At 34.3% G+C, this 18874-nt stretch overlaps 1 protein-coding gene across 1 annotated transcript in view; it reads left to right on the top strand.

The window, feature by feature from the left end:
• The window catches only part of TppII (Tripeptidyl-peptidase II), a 48815-nt gene that overhangs the window by 18488 nt on the left and 11453 nt on the right, over positions 1-18874 (top strand). The window contains exons 13-22 of the mRNA XM_089249834.1: positions 4413-4543; positions 7435-7612; positions 8762-8919; positions 9769-9845; positions 10110-10216; positions 10897-11051; positions 13771-13887; positions 14030-14130; positions 14260-14356; positions 18448-18585. Of these exons, the coding sequence (XP_089105960.1) occupies positions 4413-4543; positions 7435-7612; positions 8762-8919; positions 9769-9845; positions 10110-10216; positions 10897-11051; positions 13771-13887; positions 14030-14130; positions 14260-14356; positions 18448-18585 (1259 nt within the window). The remainder of the gene's footprint in view (positions 1-4412; positions 4544-7434; positions 7613-8761; positions 8920-9768; positions 9846-10109; positions 10217-10896; positions 11052-13770; positions 13888-14029; positions 14131-14259; positions 14357-18447; positions 18586-18874) is intronic.

The raw sequence follows: 18874 nt of genomic DNA, 5'->3' as shown, positions 1-18874 counted from the left end.
AATCTTTCCTGTGGAAGAAAAATAATGAATTTTTTTTATTAATTTGTCCAAAGTTACTTTTTGGTATACCAAGATTATCTTTAAACACCATTCAAACAGAATGGTAAATGATGAAAGGCTCATGTATACAGAAATGGCTGAATCTTGAAAAGTATCTGTATGAAGCTTTTCACAAAAATTAAAACTTAAAAGTTGCAATTGAAGAGTTAGGTATAGGTGATTTCTTAACAAATAGATGCTATTGCTCGCAAAGCATGATTTAGTCAACGCAATCTATGAAAAAGTTTTTGAAGAAGCTGATTGTTTTAAATGAAAGGGAAAAATATTATTCCTACTGATGTTTACTGATGTGTAGCCCTTTCTACATGCTGATGCAGACAAGTGTGTGCTCTTTCATGGTCTTATATGAATAGAACGTTTGAATTCAAAAATGAAAAATTTTATCTCTTATTTGTTGTTCATATGTGTGAAAAATTTTGAAACTGTTAATCAGTCAACATGTTATAATATTTTTCCCATCTTGCGCCCTCTAAAATGCTTTGTCACACTCTCTATTAAGAACCAGTTATAGGCATTGGAATGCATTTACTCTATTTGATAGACTTTTATTTCACTGTTCATTCTGAATTTAAATGTGTGGTTTCTCACTTATCAAATTAGGCTAAGAACATAGTGGGAGTGGCGAGCAAAGCGACGAATGAAAGAGAAGGGATGCGAGATGAGAATATAGCTGTGAGCAAGGAACACAGCACACATAGTGGGGGCATTTACTATAGCAGAGAGTATCGAATATAAACTTGCAAACGGCGTGGTATTTTTATTAAAGAATGCTTAAAAATTTCATAATTATGAAAAAAAACCATTGCTCAGACAACAGTTTAGAAATAATAGTGTGTGAATATCGCTATACTACGGAAATACTCCTCATATTTTGGTCGCTTTCCTCCTTGCATCTTTTCCCACGGCACTTGAGTGCGAAAAATCAATATTTTCTACTAAATTTGTGAGTAAAAAATTGAGAAAAATATTAAGTTTATCAAAAACCCCTACCGTTTAAATTTTTATTATTAGCATAGGCAGCAGGGTAGAAGTTTAAAATCCCCTCCCCCTCTCGAATAGCTTTATTTGTATAAATATTTGTTGTTTTAATTTTTTTACATAGGAAACGTAATTATTGACACACAAAAATCCAGCATAAAAACATTCGGTATGCTTCTCCAGTATGGAATTATTTACGGTACACAGAAAATAAACAAATAAAACTTGCAATTTTTCCACAGAAGCATACATGATTTTTAATTCAGACTACTCAAATACATTTTCCCACACACGGTGCACGATAAATTAGCTTAAAACTCAAAATATAAGTCATTTTCAGTTTGGTTAAGCACGTGCCCACGAAAAAAGTTTGATGGGAAATGTATGAAAATTATTCGGTACTTGCTGTTTCCATTTGATCGTCCACACAATTTTTAAGTATGTGGAGAACTTAACATCAATGATTCTGGTGACATTTTTGACCTCACTACTGCTTTTTAACAGCAAAAACAAGCCCTTTGACGACCCATCTTAAAGCTACGCACAATCGAGCAGAGCAGTGAAAACAAAATATCTTGAATGCGCTGCTTTTATCGCTTGTTGTGGAATTCCCGCTCTGCTGCGGTGCGCGTGTACCGTTACCATTTAGGCCCTGTCGGAAATGGTCCTTTTCTAGTCATTTTTATATTTTATTACCTTTAACATTGATTTTGGGATCGATTGGCGAGATCATGTGCTGCCGATCGGCCGCCATGTTACGATCTTTTGATTTGCCAGATGGCGATTGTCATGCAATATTTTTTAATTCATATGAATATGTAAATTTCTCAAATGTTACGTCGATTCTAGCGCCGCCGAGTCTCGATACGGATTGGTTCCGGTAAGGCGAGATGGGGATATCTTATATGCCGGTAGTGTGCAACGAACAGTCACGTTGGTTGTTGGTCCTTGGACGTTGATCGTTACACGTTGGTCCTTGGACGTTGATCGTTACACGTTGGTCCTTGGACGTTACATTTCATTTCATCCCGCCTAGTTCCAGCCATGAGTTCATAATCAAGCAGGGTGCCTCGGCACCAATCGATCCATTGATCGTCCTCTTCATCTCATGGAGGAAAGAATAACAGGAGGTGACATCAGGAACCAAAATTGAAGCCGTTGTGGCAACCCTATGGGCTGACGAGTAAGCCCAAACAAACCGCTCTTTTCCCTATACTTAACATGTGTTTTGCCGGATCGAATTCTTTTAAAATATTAATAACTAAATAAATTTAAGCACCATGACCATTTAATGCGTCTTCAGGTAATCTACATGATCTAATAAAGGGGGAAAATAAAATCTTATCCTTATATAAGGGGTTTTTATATTTTTAATTTACTTTTGAAAAAGGGGAAGACCACTTTTCACTCTCGACTCGTCATAAGTTTTTAGTTCAGTTCTTCAATTTACTTTAAAAATTTGATGCATCACATTAATGTCTATGGATATTATTAATTAAAATAATATGAAGCTGCAATAAAATGCAATTTCATAATTTTTTTCTTTTAACTGTATCTTGCCTTTTTGTTTCGTTCATCATTATGATAGATCCGGGACATTTCCAAAGTGTTTCAGGCCCGTGGGCGCTAGTCTTAAGCTTTACGTGAGGAATTTTGATTTCTGAATCAGTTCTGAGGTGCTCGAGCACCTTCTGACAGGGCCGTAGCTAGGATTTTTGCCACCCGGGCAAACAGCATTTTGCCTCCCCCGTGTCTCAAAGTACTGGAAGTGCTCGAACGTCGTCTGTCACTGTGTATTTATGGTTTTGCTGCCTGTAGGCTGTACAAATTTCGCCACTCTTCCGTTCCACTCTCATGTTCTTGAATATGTATTACTGGAAATATATGCCGCCCCTTCCGAACTTTCCGCTATGTAGATGTATTGAGAAAAAAATATTAAAAAATAAAAAAAATTCTTTACGAGTCGCGATAAGTCATCTCTCTGGCCTATAGTATTTAGAAAAATAATCTGGGCTGTTTTTTTTTTTTTCTCTTCATTTTGTACCAATTACTTTGCTTTCAAAGTGGCATGTGTACGAAAATTTGACAAAGTTTCGAATTGTATTTGAAATCTTAAATTGTGTCGGTGTTCGAGTTTTTGCCTGGAATGGAGAAATATTTCTACAATATTTTAATATAAACAGCTGAAAGACATTATATATGCTAATGTTTTGCATAATGTTTTTCGCAAAAAAAGTCAGATTTTTTCAAACACCGCTTGTTCAAGTGTCTTTAAACATTGTATTTCTCTCAGCACTAAGGTGTTACATACTTTGGCATAATGTTTTTTAAATTAAAATGCAGAGAAGAAATTTTGTGACACAAGATATGGGTAAATTTTGGTTATTTTTGCAAAAGGTTCCATGTTGTTGAAGTTAATATTCGAAAAGAAATAACAACTAAAATTGTAAAAGCTCTCATTCAATTGTATAAATATATCCAAAGAATTTGAGGGTAAAAAATCGAGTTCCTAAAGTGAATAGTAAATTTTTAAAAACGGGGATGTTTCTCATGGGAAAGCATGGAAAGCCACGATTTGTTTGGGCTTACTTGGTCCCTTTAATAGAGCGATCACTTGCTTCATCTGGCAACCCAGATTACTCGTGCTTTCTCAACGGAGGCGCTGGTCGCGTCCCTTCCTGTTATTCTTTCCTCCATGTCTTCATGTAGTCAAAAGTTGCTCATCCTGTGTTGAAGTGTCTACGAGATGTCGGCTCTCATCCGTTAAGGGTTATTCGTCGGGTTCACCTCTTCGGATGCTGTTGCATTGGAGCCTCTCCCTCTCCAGGAGACCGCACGGATAAATCAAGAAGTGAACTATTCGTGTGATAGTGACATCCAGAAGGCTGTAATCGATGGACCAATCGGGTGAGAACGTTTGAAATCGGTGATATGTTAACACTAAAACTCTAAAGCAAATTTACTGTTGGCTTAAAATGTTGTAAAATATAAAGATTAACGCCGAATTAAAAGTCTTACGAAAACGAAATAGTTGTTGAATCATTGTTGTTATGTCTAGCGAAATTATTTTGGAAAATAAAAATAGAATCCGGGAAGTAACGTTACATCATTACACTATATGCAGACACATTGTAATCAGTGTATTTGATTTCGCTGCTCGGATCTCTTCTGTCCTCGTTGCTTTGCTCTCCGTCTCACTGTGTTCAGCCTTAGGCTTGTTATGGCATCACCCTGCTTTTTCGAATCTATATGTAATTTTTTTTATCTTCTGAGAATTTATTGAAAACTTTTCATAAACAAAGATTTTTTTCTTTTTTGCTTGATAGTTTCATGTAGAACATTTGAACACGGATGTATTTTGTTCTTTGTTCCAGCTCTACTTCTTTCGGGGTTGAAAGCGAAAAACCTATCGTATTCTCCATACAGTATAAAGAGGGCCATCGAAAACACTGCTTTAAAAGTTCCAACTTATGAAGCTTTCAGCATGGGCCATGGTTTACTTCAGGTAAAAATAAATTGCCATTATTATACTTATCACCATATTGTTTTATTTATCCAGTCAGCTGCTGTGGGAGCTGCAGATGAGCATTGATTGGGATAAGGGGTGCTGCGGGTAGAAAAATTTTAACAACTTCTGCAGTTGACTATAAAATTAGTTGTCAGTTTTGTGTAATGTTATGCACAAAGTATGTGTAAGCAGTGGGTGATCATGTCAAGTGGGTGGTAAGTACAGGGTTATCCAAATGTCACGGAACCCGTTCTTATATTTTATTTTTTTAATTATATCAAGAAATAAATATAAAAACCATATTAATTAGGATGAATCAACATTTATGGATACAAAAACAAAGTTTAATGTCACATGTTCAAAATATGAGCCTTTCGCATGAATGCTAATGCGTATTCTTTTTGCCGGGTTTCTGGCCACTTTTCTTAGGATTAGCACACTTTTTCAATCTCTGAATGTTTTTAGTTCATCAATGGAATGACAATTGTTCTAGTATATGTTTGCCTTTAGGTGTCTCAACAGGGGAAAAAATCAGACGGTGACAGATCGGGTGATTTTTGGTGGCTATAATCCTTTTGAAATAAGGCGTCTTAAAAAAAATTCATGAAGAAATGCCATTGTCTCATTAGACATATGACAGGTTGCTCCATCCTGTTGCAAAAAGCCAAAATGTTCATTTTTATACAACACTGCAATGAATTGGAAGATGATTTCCCTATACAGTTTGCATCCAGTTTCTTCAAAAAAAAATTGGACCCCACTATCCTACAGCATGAAATCACGCACCACACACCAATTTTGATCAAATGCAGAGGCTTTCCAGGATAGATGTGTTAATTTTTAGTGCAGAAATTCTGTTAACATTACCAGTTAGATGGTACCAAGCTTCATCTGTAAAGAACACAGAATATAAAGATTAGCAATACCATTTTCATCAATGAAGAATCTGATCTTTCTTACTCTTTAAAGGGGAGTTCACCATTTTGTCGTTTAGTTCACGCATTCCATGCTGGCTCAATAAAGGTAGATGCCCACTTCGCTTGTGGTCTTCAACATTTCAGTTTCTCTAAAACAAAATACCAGTCTGAGGATTGTTTTCGTATTAGGCACAGAAGCATTTGGGAATTCATTTTTGAATACCTCAACAACAGCTTCAAATGAATAAATTAAAAAATATTAGAGAGATATAGATGGCTTTTTTCTCAGCCAGAGATATCAAGGAAACAGTTATTTTCTGGATATTATGCTAAGGTGAGCTCGGAAAGAAAAGTCATCACGTCTCCGCCGGGACTCGAACCCAGGCCCTCTTGCATACCGGGCAAGCATGCTACCATCTACACCACTGGAGACACATGAATCTGCCTTCCTAATTTCACGCACTGTGTCGTGACTGTGAAGTTCACGTGTGAAGCACTGTGTCGTGACTTCAGCGCCTCACGACACAGTGCGTGAAATTAGGAAGGCAGATTCATGTGTCTCCAGTGGTGTAGATGGCAGCATGCTTGCCCGGTATGCAAGAGGGCCTGGGTTCGAGTCCCGGCGGAGACGTGATGACTTTTCTTTCCGAGCTCACCTCAGCATAATATCCGGAAAATAACTGTTTCCTTGTTAAAAAATATTGTTCAATCATAAAAATTCTTCGCTTCTGGCAACTATGTTGATTATACAATGTAAAAGTATCAGTGGGCATGGAAAATTAAAAAAATATATTTTGTATTTTGAACAGTATAGTACTGCTGTGTATGAAAAAAACTTTACATTTACAATCAGTAGAATTTGAGATATTAATCATTTGTAATGGGTTGTGTGACTTTTCAATCACCTTACAAATACAAGAAAATTTGGTAGTATTATTTTTCATTGCAAAGGTAGTTCAATATTTTCAACTTTATACAGGTGTTCAATCTTATTATTCAATAGCTAATTTTTCTACCCTTCTTAATAATTAAGAGTTTGTGGTGTAGTCAAAGTGTGATATCTGATAACTTTATCTAGGTTCTAACAGTGATTCCCAACGTAGGCCTTAACGCTCCCCCCCCCCCTCCCGGGGGCGATGGAATGTTACGGGGGCAGTAGAAGCTATGGGTATAACGTAAGATCCTATTATTTAGATTGTGTTGGTGGGGGGGGGGGGACGATTTGAGAAAAAAATTCTGAAGGGCGTTGGGACAAAAAAGGTTTGGAAACTATGTTCTAACCAGAAGCATACACACGGGAACAGGGTGATAACTCAATTTCACAGGACGAAAATTTTTGTGCCCCCTCCAAAGGTTGATTCTGCGTACGCCCCCTGGTTTTAATATTACATGCTGAATTATTAATAGTGGTTCTAATTAAAAGTGCAAAATATCTGAATGTTCCTTATAATGAACAGTTAGCGAAAGGCTGTTATAATTTTATGTATACATACGTGTATGAGTAAAGTAAAAAAATGTATATAGAGGTGTTGCCAGTTTGATACCTGGTTCGTCCTTGTCAGAAACTTTCCTGACACAGGGTACAACAGGAACGGAAACATGACCACAAAAAAAGATTTCTTCTACAGGGAATCCCACACCGAGGGGTTAGCACACCAACCTCTCGGTGAGTATAAAAAAGGGCTGCTGTTTGGAATCTGCCATGAATTGTAGGTCCCGGTCTAATTGGCTCTCGTGTGTGAAAAATGACCGTGGTTCTACAAAAATGATCAAATGACGTCATTATTACACATATCTGAAATTCTGAATCTTTTGCATGTTTTCAAATTATCTTGTTCTATATAACACAAGTTGAAAAATAGTGCTGAATTTGTTTTCCCATAGTTGTCTCATTGAATTCTAGTAAATTGTAAGTTCTTGGTAGGTTGGTTTTGTTTTTACAATATTTCATTCACTGTTTCATAATTTTAGGTTGATAAAGCATTTGACCACCTGTTACTGTATTCGTCTGTGATGGAGAGGGATATGCAGTTCAACATATCTCACTGCTCCAAGAGAGGTATTGTGCTGAGAGAAACAGTCAAAACAAAATGTCCATATAAAGCCTTGATTTCTGTTGAACCACTGTTTCTAGATAATATGAATGCTGGTAAGTTTTTGTATATATGCTGTTGTGAGGTTTGTTTTTTTAAGATGTTTGAGAAATTTTGTTGATATTTTGGTCCTTAAAATAACATTGTTATACAAGCTTGAATATAAAAAATATACTCAAAATAAGATACCATTCACAAAACATTTTTTTTAGATTTTTTTTTTTTAATCAGTGAATTGACTGATGAACACTCTGGTATCATTTTGTGAACATATTATATAATGCAACTTGTGGCTCCATCTGCATTATTTATCCACCACTTCCCAAAATTATCTAGAAAAGAAACAAAAGCAGGAACATACGCAGGATCAGTCTGGAGGGGGCACAAAAATTTTCTTCCTGAGAAATTTTGAGTTACCTTTCAAACGCATTTAAATTGACAGGAAATTGGTTAAAATGGCATGTAAAGATTTTATTTGGATGTAATAGTTTTTTACTAAATTTTTTTTCTTAAAATTTTTGGCCAGCTTGGGAAAGCATGCGAACCCTCCCAATCCTTTCCATACGCCTCTGAATGCAGTTACATACCAATGAGACCAGCTTGCCTGAAAGCCATGACAAAAACAGAAAACTTAGACAAAAAAAAAAGAACCACTGATTCTCTCTAATTTTAGTTCTGAATCTTCAATGGTAATTAATTGCAGTATAGCATTGTTACATGAAACCAAGAGTGCATCAATCAAGGTGTTAGTCTTTACTTATCAGTTATGAAATATGTCTCATTTAAAAAAATCTCTTGGCAGAGAGCAGACTGACTTTCAGTGTGATATTTAAAACAAGCTTAACTAACAATATACATACATAGGGCCATGCATACACAGGCGCAACACTTTTTGGCATATACCAATTCATTATAAATCTCCAAGAGGAATGGTTACAAATTTACAAAATGTTTAAGTAGTTACCAAATATGTAGACAGTTGTCCCGGATAATAATTAGATTTCAGCATCTAAGTATATCAGAAGCTATAGATGTTATAAGCACACGGATGAACAGCGAAGAATCATACATGTCAGATAGTTAAAAATTTCTGTACAGTATACAAGATAACATGATATGTGTGATCTTTCCAAGTCTAAATTATGTGTATTCGATTCAGTCATCTATTCCAGTTTAGAACCTGTATTTGATCATTTTTTTTCCAGATACACAGAAGAAAATTGATTTCCAAATGAACTTGAAATTAACATGTGATGTGCCGTGGGTATCTGTCCCTCCAAACCTGAATATAACTTATACATCTCGAAATTTTGCTGCTAAAGTTGATCCATGTGGTCTTTCACCTGGAGAGCATTTTACTTGGGTGAGATTATTTTTGTTTTAAATTTTTGTAGTCAACTTCAGTTAATTTACTTGTGAATGTTTTACATAATTTTTTATGACTGGAAGATGTTTAAGTCTTTTAGTTACACATGACTTTTCAAAGTTTTGATGTCTGAGTTTTTTGTGAAACAAGTTCATGTTTCAGTCACCTTAGATCAGTTGTCTATAATTTTTTTTATGTTTACTGCACCCTTGTGAAATTTTGAATGCCTTACAGCACTCCTGACTGATCATAAGTGGATACAAATTTTTCAAATGGTGATGAATCATCGACAGTGTATAAGGAGGACAGTAATCCATCTCCACGTTTTTGCCTGATGACACTAAAACACCTTTTTTAGTTAGCCCACCCCATGTCTTCCTATGTGACAAACAGGAAAGGAATCGGATGGCAGCACTTCTTAAACATTAAACTCTGAAATGATAAAAAAAGAAAAGACTTTCCAACATGCTTTACCACTCTTGAAGCACTTCCTTAGCACCTCTTTATTGCCGTAACACACTGGTTGAAAATTACAGCCCCCCATATGTCTTGCTGTACCCTTCAAAAGATTGTGATACCCTGTTTAGGAGTCACTGCATTTGTTTATCTTGTTTATCACTAATATTTTGAAATCACGGGTACATTTTACCACTTTGTTTCCAATGAATTCTATATAGGATTTCTTTGCGCCAATTAACTATCTAAAGGTTTCAATCTTTTTGTCTCAGTACTTAGACTTGAAAAAATGAAGGATTTCATTTCTGTATTTTTGAATTTTTATTAATCATCTATTTGTCACGTGATACTTCCTTATCATAAAATGTATCTGTTCTAATTTTATTTTAGATCAAAGCATTTGACTCCGAATGCATTGACAAAGGTCCAGTTTTTGTGGTGCCTGTTACTGTTATCAAACCAATGAGGTAAATATCAAAAAAGTATCACATTTAATTTTTAATTAAGCCAAATAAATGTGGAAGACTTGAGTCAATGAACTATTTCGCAAGTTCTCAGACACATTAGTTAATAAATTATCGTGAGTTATTCAATAAAATATTTTGTCATTAATATGAGGCAAGTAGCATCAATTAAATGGTTTAATCTGATTTTTGAATGTATTTTGTTTTTTGCTTGATGTGCATTGTGAATTTTGGATTTCTTTTATCAATGTCATTTTCTTATTACAGTTTAGATGAATCTATGAACTGGGAAACTAAATTTCATTCAACTGTTTTTCATCCTGGAAAAATTGTGCGTCATTTCTATGATGTACCTGCTGGTGCTACTCATGCCTGTAAGATTGTTATTCCCTCACTTTAGTTTTAAGTTTATAAATAAATTTCTGAAATAAGAGTTAAAAATCCATTATTTTTGATTACTTCATCTAATTGCATAACCATGGAAGTCTTATATAGCAGTAGTATCTATTTACTATTTTATACTGCGGCATAAAATTTTATTTTTCAAAAAAAAATATTTTCAGTGATTCAATTAATTTTATTATAATTTTTTTGCTTTCCCAGTTAGGTAAATGATGAGTTTAAGTAGCACCTAACTACACTAATTACCTTTTAAAAATTTGAATTTATAGTAAGTCTTGTGTGGTATATAGTCGTCCTCATGCTAAAAGCATGATTGTGCAATGTCCTTGGAAATACATTCTATGTTCCTCCATGAAAGTTATTTTCCTAAAATGTTTTGTAAAGTGTTTCAACACATTCACGTTTCAAGCAAAACTTAAATACCAAAATAAGGTATCCAACCAGCTGATAAGAAATAAAAAAAATAAAATTTGCATATTCCTGTTTCTAGCATGAGGGGGATGATATGTGACATAATAATTTAAAGAAAAGCAAAAATAATAATAAATGGCCTATTTACAAATATCAAACTATCTCTTAAAAAAACCTGATACCCATTAGAATTCAGCTTCCTATTTATTTCTATGATGGACATATAGTATTTATTTTCCAGGTGTACAGATTCATTCAAAGGACCCTTCAAATGATGCCTCTTTGATATTGCACTCTGTTCAACTCCGTCCACAAATGTCTTACAGAACTCATGAATACCACAAACTTTTTCGTCTCAGACCTAAAGAAGAGTTCAAATGTGTGTTTGAAGTTGAAGTAAGTAGAAGTCTTATATAGCAGTAGTGTCTATTTACTATTTTATACTGTGGCGTAAAATTTTATTTTTCAAATTAATTCAATAAGTATGCAGATTCAGAAAAGTGCAATGCACTGTGGCAGTCATTGCTGGAAGAGAGACATTTAGGTTCAATCCCAAGAAATGAAATTCTTTTTCTGAACATGAGTGCTAAACTTGCATTTTCCTTTCAGCAAGATAAATGGTACATGTGCATCACTACAACTTAATCATTACATGCATTTCACAAACATTCCTCTGGTAAATTTCTAACTGACGCATGCCTGAACATTTGTTCTGGGTGTATGTGTAGCTTTACATATTTATTTGTTGTAAGAGTGATACGTTTTTTGTGTTCTTATTGGTACTGCATCACTACTACTACTACACCGTACATGCACCTGGTAAAGATTCCTCTGGAGAATATGTATCGAATTGGTGCATGTTGGAAAGTGTTGTGTGGCCTGGGTGAATTTGATAGTTTCTATTATAGGTGATGTCCAACAACATCTAGCCTTAGAAATAATGAATCAATTAAGTACTATAAATTAGTTAACTGGCATTGCGCAGAACGTCAATTCCAAATCAAGCTATGTGCATCACTGTAAAAAGTAAAGAAATGTTAAATACTAGACTGTGAGGTAAGGAAATCTGTGTAGATGATGAAGAAAATGAGATTCCATCGAAAATTTCTTGGGTTATCGCCATTTTACATGTACAACACCAAATTATTTGATCAAAAAGTCCTGTGCATGCATGGACCCTCTGGTTAATAGTTGTATTTGGGTTGATCAGTTTAGGCATTGTTATAAAACTTGTTTTTAAATATTAACCAAGAAAATATGTGAGCCTTTAATGAGTAATTTTCTTTCATTTGTGTAAAAAAGTTAGTCATAAATTTTGATTCATGATTTTTATAGAGCTCTATTTGTTATGCACTCTGTCTAATTTCCTTATTATAATTCTCACATAAAAACATCTAGTAATATGTATCAACACTAATGAAGGAATGGAAAGGGGTAACTTTTTTTCCCCAGAAATGTTGATCTTTCTACTCATATATACGTGATTTCCTCAAAAAAAAAAAAAAAAATGCAGTGGATTATTTAAAAGAAATATCTTTATTCTCCAACCTCTTTCAGAATAAAGTGTGGATAATACACAGCTGCTACAGTCTGCACTAAGAAACTCAGATGTTTTTTAACATGGATCATTTACATGAAATTGAAGTAGGCTATTCCTATGTAGGAGGAGGTAGAACATTATAGGCCAGTGGTTAACTTTTTTTCCATCCTGCACTCCTAGTGCAATATGATTTATCTTCCCTCATCTCCTTGGATCAGGGGTGGTCAACAGCTGGCTCATGGGCATCCCGTGAAGTGATTTTGTGTGGCCCACAACAAGGTAAAACTACCATGAAAAAATTTAACTACTTATTTCTAGTGATGAATTAGTTAATAATGAAGCAGCTTATAAACCAAAGTTGCATCACTGGTGCGGCCCGCGATGCTATAGCTGACCATAAAGTTAGCCCTAGAACAAAAAGAAGTTGGCCACCCCTGCCTCTTGGGTGATACATTTTTAATTTGTTATCGAATTTGGTTTTACAGAATTACATTAATCATTAACTAATTTTTTATCAACTATTTTACATATTTAATTCCATTTTTGGTATTGTTAACAGTTAGTTTTGGTTTCTTTCTATTTTTATTTAAAAATTATTTATTAGTAAAAAAAATTTAACATTTCTCGAAACTTGAATGAAAAAGATTGTTCTGCACTTATTGATCCCAACCAGAACAACAATAAACAATGTTTGTTTGATACTTAATTAAGTTTTTTATCAAGCGTGATAACAGGAGCATACCTACCAACTCTTCGGATTTATGCTAGAGACTTCAGATTTTTCATCCTTCCTCCTGCTCTCTGGATTTGTTAAAATTTATCGATTTTGGCAGAAAATTAGATTTTATGCGAGCTTTCAAGTTGTCATGACATCAATGACTGTCGTCATCGTTAGGGAAAACACCCTTAGAGGAAAACCATGGTCATTTCCATCGAGCAGCCGTAAAAAAGTCTTGGTGGCTGTATTTAAGTAACTGGCAAAGACGTGACTTTGTTTACGTGCATTTATCGTCAATCATTTATCAGGAGCATGACTTTGGTTGCAGAAATTCCTGTATAATCGTTATTCCATTAACAGCCGTGCGGTAAACACTAGTTTTTTCATCAGCAGCTTTGTATTTTGAAGTTTTTTAAATTGTTTCCTCCATTTAAATATGTCTTCAGAAAGAAAATATAAAACTTTAAGCTATATAAAGCTAAATATAAAGCTTTTAAGAGTTCATATACCCAAGATTATCAATCACTGATAGCATCCACGAAAGGAAACACTTATGTTTTATGAACAGTATATAGATGTGATTTCTCTATTCTGCATGGAATGACATCTGCAAAGCACATGTACTCAATGTATCTATATATATTTGTGTGTATATATATATGTCATTTTTAGTGTATTTTCAAAAGCTGGGGGGGGGGGGAAACGCCCCCTTAAATGATGGGATGACAGGCCTGCCTTTCCCTGGTTAAGAACCAGTTATAGGCATTGGAATGCATTCACTCTATTTGATAGGGACTTTTATTTCAGTGTTGAATTTTAAAAAAATGTAATTGAACTTTTTTAAAATATTTCTATAGGAACGTAGAGTTTTGGAGGTAGCTTTTGGAAAATGGTGGTCCAGTGCAGGTGCCTTTGAAGCAGAATATGCCATAACCTTTCATGGTCTTAAACCTGATTGTAGGCAAATCACGATGGTAATGCTTAATATTTTTTTCTTCATTGAAAGAAATATGCGAGTGAGGATTGAAATATACATTTAATTGATTATTATAAAACATTTAAATAACTATTATTATTTGTCTGAAACTGATTCTTTACCTTTTACTGAATGTTTAGCATGCAGCTGATGGTATCCATCGAATTGATGTCACGTCCCTCCTTAGATATGAAGATATGTCACCGTCAGCAACTCTCAAATCATATGTCATGGTATTAAGGTTAGCTGGTTTTTTTAATTTTCCATGAGAAAAGCTACCCCTCTCTTAAATATCTTGATTACAAGTAGATGATAAACGATAGCCTCTCTTGTTTTTTGTGTCCCCTAACAAATGTGAAATTCTTTATAGGCCTGCAGAAAATAAAATTTCACCATTGAAACTGCGAGATGTTATACCAGATAATCGACAAGTTTATGAAATTCAACTCACATATAATTTCTCACTGGTAAGTGAAATTTTTAGTCAGTTTTTTTTCCCCTGTTGCATAAGTAGCAAAATTAATCCAATTAAATGGAGTTTGCACAGTTTTTTTGTTTTTTGAAAAAAAAAAAAGGTAACTTTTCAGTTTCCTACGTCGTGTACCAAGAGGAGAAAATCTGTGACATACATATTTTCAACTGCTTGCTCTTAGCTTTCATATGGCTGATGTCCATTCAGATTGAAAGATCTTGTTGAAATGCTTTAGAATAGATTCCCAACTTTCCTTCCGCCATCCCCCGGGTAAATAATACATTTTTTATCTGTTAGAAAATTCAGGTTTTTTTTCTGTAATTGATTATGTTAATTATCCAATAGTTAATTTCTATGAATTCTTTTACTTATTGTTTAATGGCTTTTCGGCTATGGACAATTTTTAAGTTTGGCTTCATTTATTTTAATTCAAAACAAAACTAAAAATTTTAATTTTAATTTTTTGAAGTTTTTTTTAAGATTTGGAAAAAAGATTGGTTGAATAGTTCTTCACTTATTGATTCTGTCAACTATAAATTACTTTTTCTTTGACACTGGACTGAATTTTTTGACATTTTTCCTTATTTTTTCTTGAAGTGAAAAATAAGTGCAATCGCTAATTGAGAAAAACTTTTATAACACAAATTTCACTTAACACATTTCTTCAAGCATAAGCCAAAAGATGAGGTGTCGAAATATTGGTACGATTCATATTTTTTTTAGGAATTGAGAAATTCTATTTTTATCATTTTGATTTTCTTGAATAATCAGCCAACACAATTTTTTTTCCCAATCTCGCATTCCTAGGGATACCCCCACTGGTTGGGAACCACTGCACTAGAGTAATTGAAGAGGGTAATGTGTTTTTTAATAAAGTCTCATTTGTCGTAGAAAGCAAACATCAACACATGAATGCATAGATTTCCATTACTATTCTGTACTGCTTCAGAATCCATTCAGCAAGTGAGGCTGACTGTTTCTAAAAATTGAATTTTTATAGATACATTGTTTAACTTTACTTTTATTTTCATTGATAATTTCAGCCATAGCTGGGGTGAAAATGTGTGGAGGACAATTTAAAAATTTATAATGATACCAGTAATGAAAGACATTGATAATTATAAATTGTAGAATCTCCTATATCCGGAACCACCAAATTAATTATTTCGACAAGATCATGCTCAAAGATATACAGACTGTCCTAAATTGTTTCCACAGCGCATATCTCTGCAAGTGGTTACTTTAGAAAAATACTTTCCATTATATAAAAAGTTTTTCCTATTTTTGTAGTCTTTACAAATGACATTTTTGCACCAATTGAGACACCAACGTAGTGATAAGTTGACAAAACATAGTGATCTCGTATATTTAATATCTGGATAAATATTGCACTTGCAAATATGAAATTTTTACAAATGCCTTTTTTTTTCTCAGAGCTGACTCTATATTTCTATAATTGGACCTTGTAGCATGCAGAGACTATATAAAAATCTTAATTGTTATAAAGACTAATTGAGAGAGAGAGAAAGTGTTTCTCTAAAGTCGGCAGTTGCAAATATTCGTTACGCAAACAATTTGAGACAGTCTGTATAGGACTGGAAAAGTTTACAAAATATCATTAACTGAAGAAAGTGTGCTAATAATTTTTTTAGTTAATTTCTACAATGTCTACCCTTTTATCAACTTTAAAGCTTATTTGTCCTACTGTGGTGATATTTACTTATGTATGAAAAATGGGTTCAGTCCCTCTTTATTCTTGATTCTGAGAGGTTGTACTCTAATGTTATTTCAGGGGGTGGCCAATGTCTTTCTGTTCGAGGGCCAATGCAGTAGTCAGCTGCAGCTTCTTGGCCACATCAGTAAAATGAGACCCAGAAGTCAGATTTGTATATGCTTATGTGATGTTGAGAAACACGCAATTCAGTGTTTAACCTTTATGCTGGGATTCCTCCACTTCATAAACTACTTTATCGCACACCAACTAAGATAGACCAGCTTCGCATGGACCTGATAGATTACCTTGTGGCGTTTAAGTTGTCACAATGGGATCAAAGATAAATAAGCATCACAAGCAAATGCAACAAGAATCAAGAATTAAAACTTATTACAATTAACGTTTATTATTGCATTTAACATTTAAACGTATTGAATATATTTGAGAAATTTTGACAAAGATTGAGTTTCACCATAAGTCTCGCTCCGTCGATGTGATAGTCCAGATCTTCAGTCCATGGAGAATCCGTCTTCCAAAGTGTTCATTGATCACTTTGAAACTATGCCACAGAGTTCCTTTACTTCTGAGAACCTGAGAAGACAATACAGTGGCCATAGTTGAATTAAGGAACACCAATGATGGAGGACTACTCCCCAGGTGAAGTCGGCATACAACCGATGAAGCAAGTTAGAGATTTGAGATAAGGTGGAATGTCCTGAGGTGATCTTGCTGTCACCTTATGTAGGGTTGGCTGCTGTCGAGGTGGCCAATCAACACAGGATCTCTTCCCCTATTTGCGTAACTATTATTCTGGAGCCGTCAGATGACAGAAGCAGCGGCGACACAGTATTATTTTACCATAACAGCATTGAGACGGACGGATCTTGGCGGCAATACAGCACCACATCCGACGACTTCCGATCGACCCCAGGCGAGACTTGATATTTTGGGTGAACTATTACTATTAAAAATATTAATATTAATTAGCTATTTGAAAAATGGGGTGGCTCCTCTTCACCCATCGTGGGTTCATAACGTTACAACCTGTAGATGAGAAGAGAAGACATTACTTGATGCTCATATATGTCCATAAAATTACATAGAACCAGTTTTGTTTAACCGGCATGCATTCTTATTACATGAACTACCTTCTTTAACCAGAATATTAGTGATTCACTTTGAAGAAGGGCAGTCTGGTGGAATGTCATCAACCTGCCATCTCAAAATTTAGAGATGACTGCTTCTTGATTAAAGAAGAAAGTTTTGTTTTTAGCTTAAATAATCATGTCCGGGTGTGGAACTCCTTTGGTCAAAGGCACAATATGAACCCGACTATCTAATATGACAGTTTTGCCCTGGGGTTAATTGTTTGGGTCTCTGTAAAAATTTTGAGGTGTCAAAGTAAGCAAAACCCCAAATATACACCAATTTACAAATACAGAGGCCACAACAGGTAAATTTCCCATTAAAATATGGCGGGGGGAAAAAATTTCCATAGCAAAATTTATGAGCAATTTGCGTGCTGAAAAAGGCTATATGGTGGGAACATGAATTGTTTTCATCATCTGAAATAATGAAGTACTACTACTAAACCACACATGCACCTCGTCCGCATTCCTCTACAGAACTTCTCACAAATTAGTACATGTTGGAATGTGTGTGTATGTGTTGTGAACCTTACTATGAAGCTTGTTTCTGTGTAATGCTTGTTACATTTTAGTGCATCAACTTTTCTAAAATTTTCAATTTTCTCAATTTTTCTGAATTTTCATCACCAGAAATAACAAATGTAAGTACTGCAGTTTGTTGATCAGGAAGTCTGTTAGAACCAATAGCTCAAATAATGATCATGCATTTAATTTAATACACAGTATTTTTACTTTTTACGTATTTTTATCTTGTCTGGGAGCAAAAGCACTTTGCAGGCCATATGCCTGCCACCCACCCCTATGTTGTTTCATAGTTTTTCTATTTTAAATATTTTAAACTGTATTACTGTTTAATCAAACCTCATCAGCATAATATGGTATAACAAAATAGAAGAAAATCTGTATTAATTGATTAATTGTACAAGTAAAAATTTAATTTTTGATAACTATTCTAATGGAGTCTATTTTATATCCAATGTTTATTTTAACATTCTAATCATAAGAGAAAGATAGACTTTTTTCTCAGCCCAAGATATCAAGGAAACTGATATTATTCCAAGCAAACATACCTGTTTTCTTGATTCTAATCATAAATTTTACTATTGTTAGTACCTCTAACTCAGTGTGCAATTTATTATTGATTTTTGTAAAATTTGTGTGGCTGATTGAGAATATGGTACTTGTAAGTGTGGCTAGTCTTTAATGTGCATGTTTTTCTTTTAGTCAAAATCAACTGAGATTACTCCTGTATGCCCTCTGCTGTCAGAATTGCTGTATGAATCTGAATATGAATCTCAGCTGTGGATGCTTTATGATTGCAACAAACAATTGCTTGCAAATGGAGATGCATATCCTCGGAAAGTATGTTTCAATTTGATCATAGATTATCAGTTGAATATTTTTTTTCCCCTGTCTGAGAGATACAGTCAACTCTTCTTATGACTTCAATCTTCCTGTTGGAAACATACATTATATTGGGCGGTCATTATATCGAAAAGAAAACATAGAATATTTATTATATGAAAACATTTGGAACTTTCCCTACCGGTCATTGTAATGTAATGGTTGCTTTAATGAGAGATCATTATAATGAGCGTCGACTGTATTATGCATAAGTAATAATTTTTATAGTCATGAATGATGCACGGAT

The sequence above is a fragment of the Pholcus phalangioides genome, unplaced genomic scaffold (assembly GCF_987345545.1).
Source record: "Pholcus phalangioides strain wild (caught in Gottingen) unplaced genomic scaffold, Ppha-v1.0 ptg000022l_1, whole genome shotgun sequence".
Taxonomy (NCBI): Eukaryota; Metazoa; Arthropoda; class Arachnida; order Araneae; family Pholcidae; genus Pholcus; species Pholcus phalangioides.
This window is presented reverse-complemented; position numbering and strand designations above follow the sequence as displayed.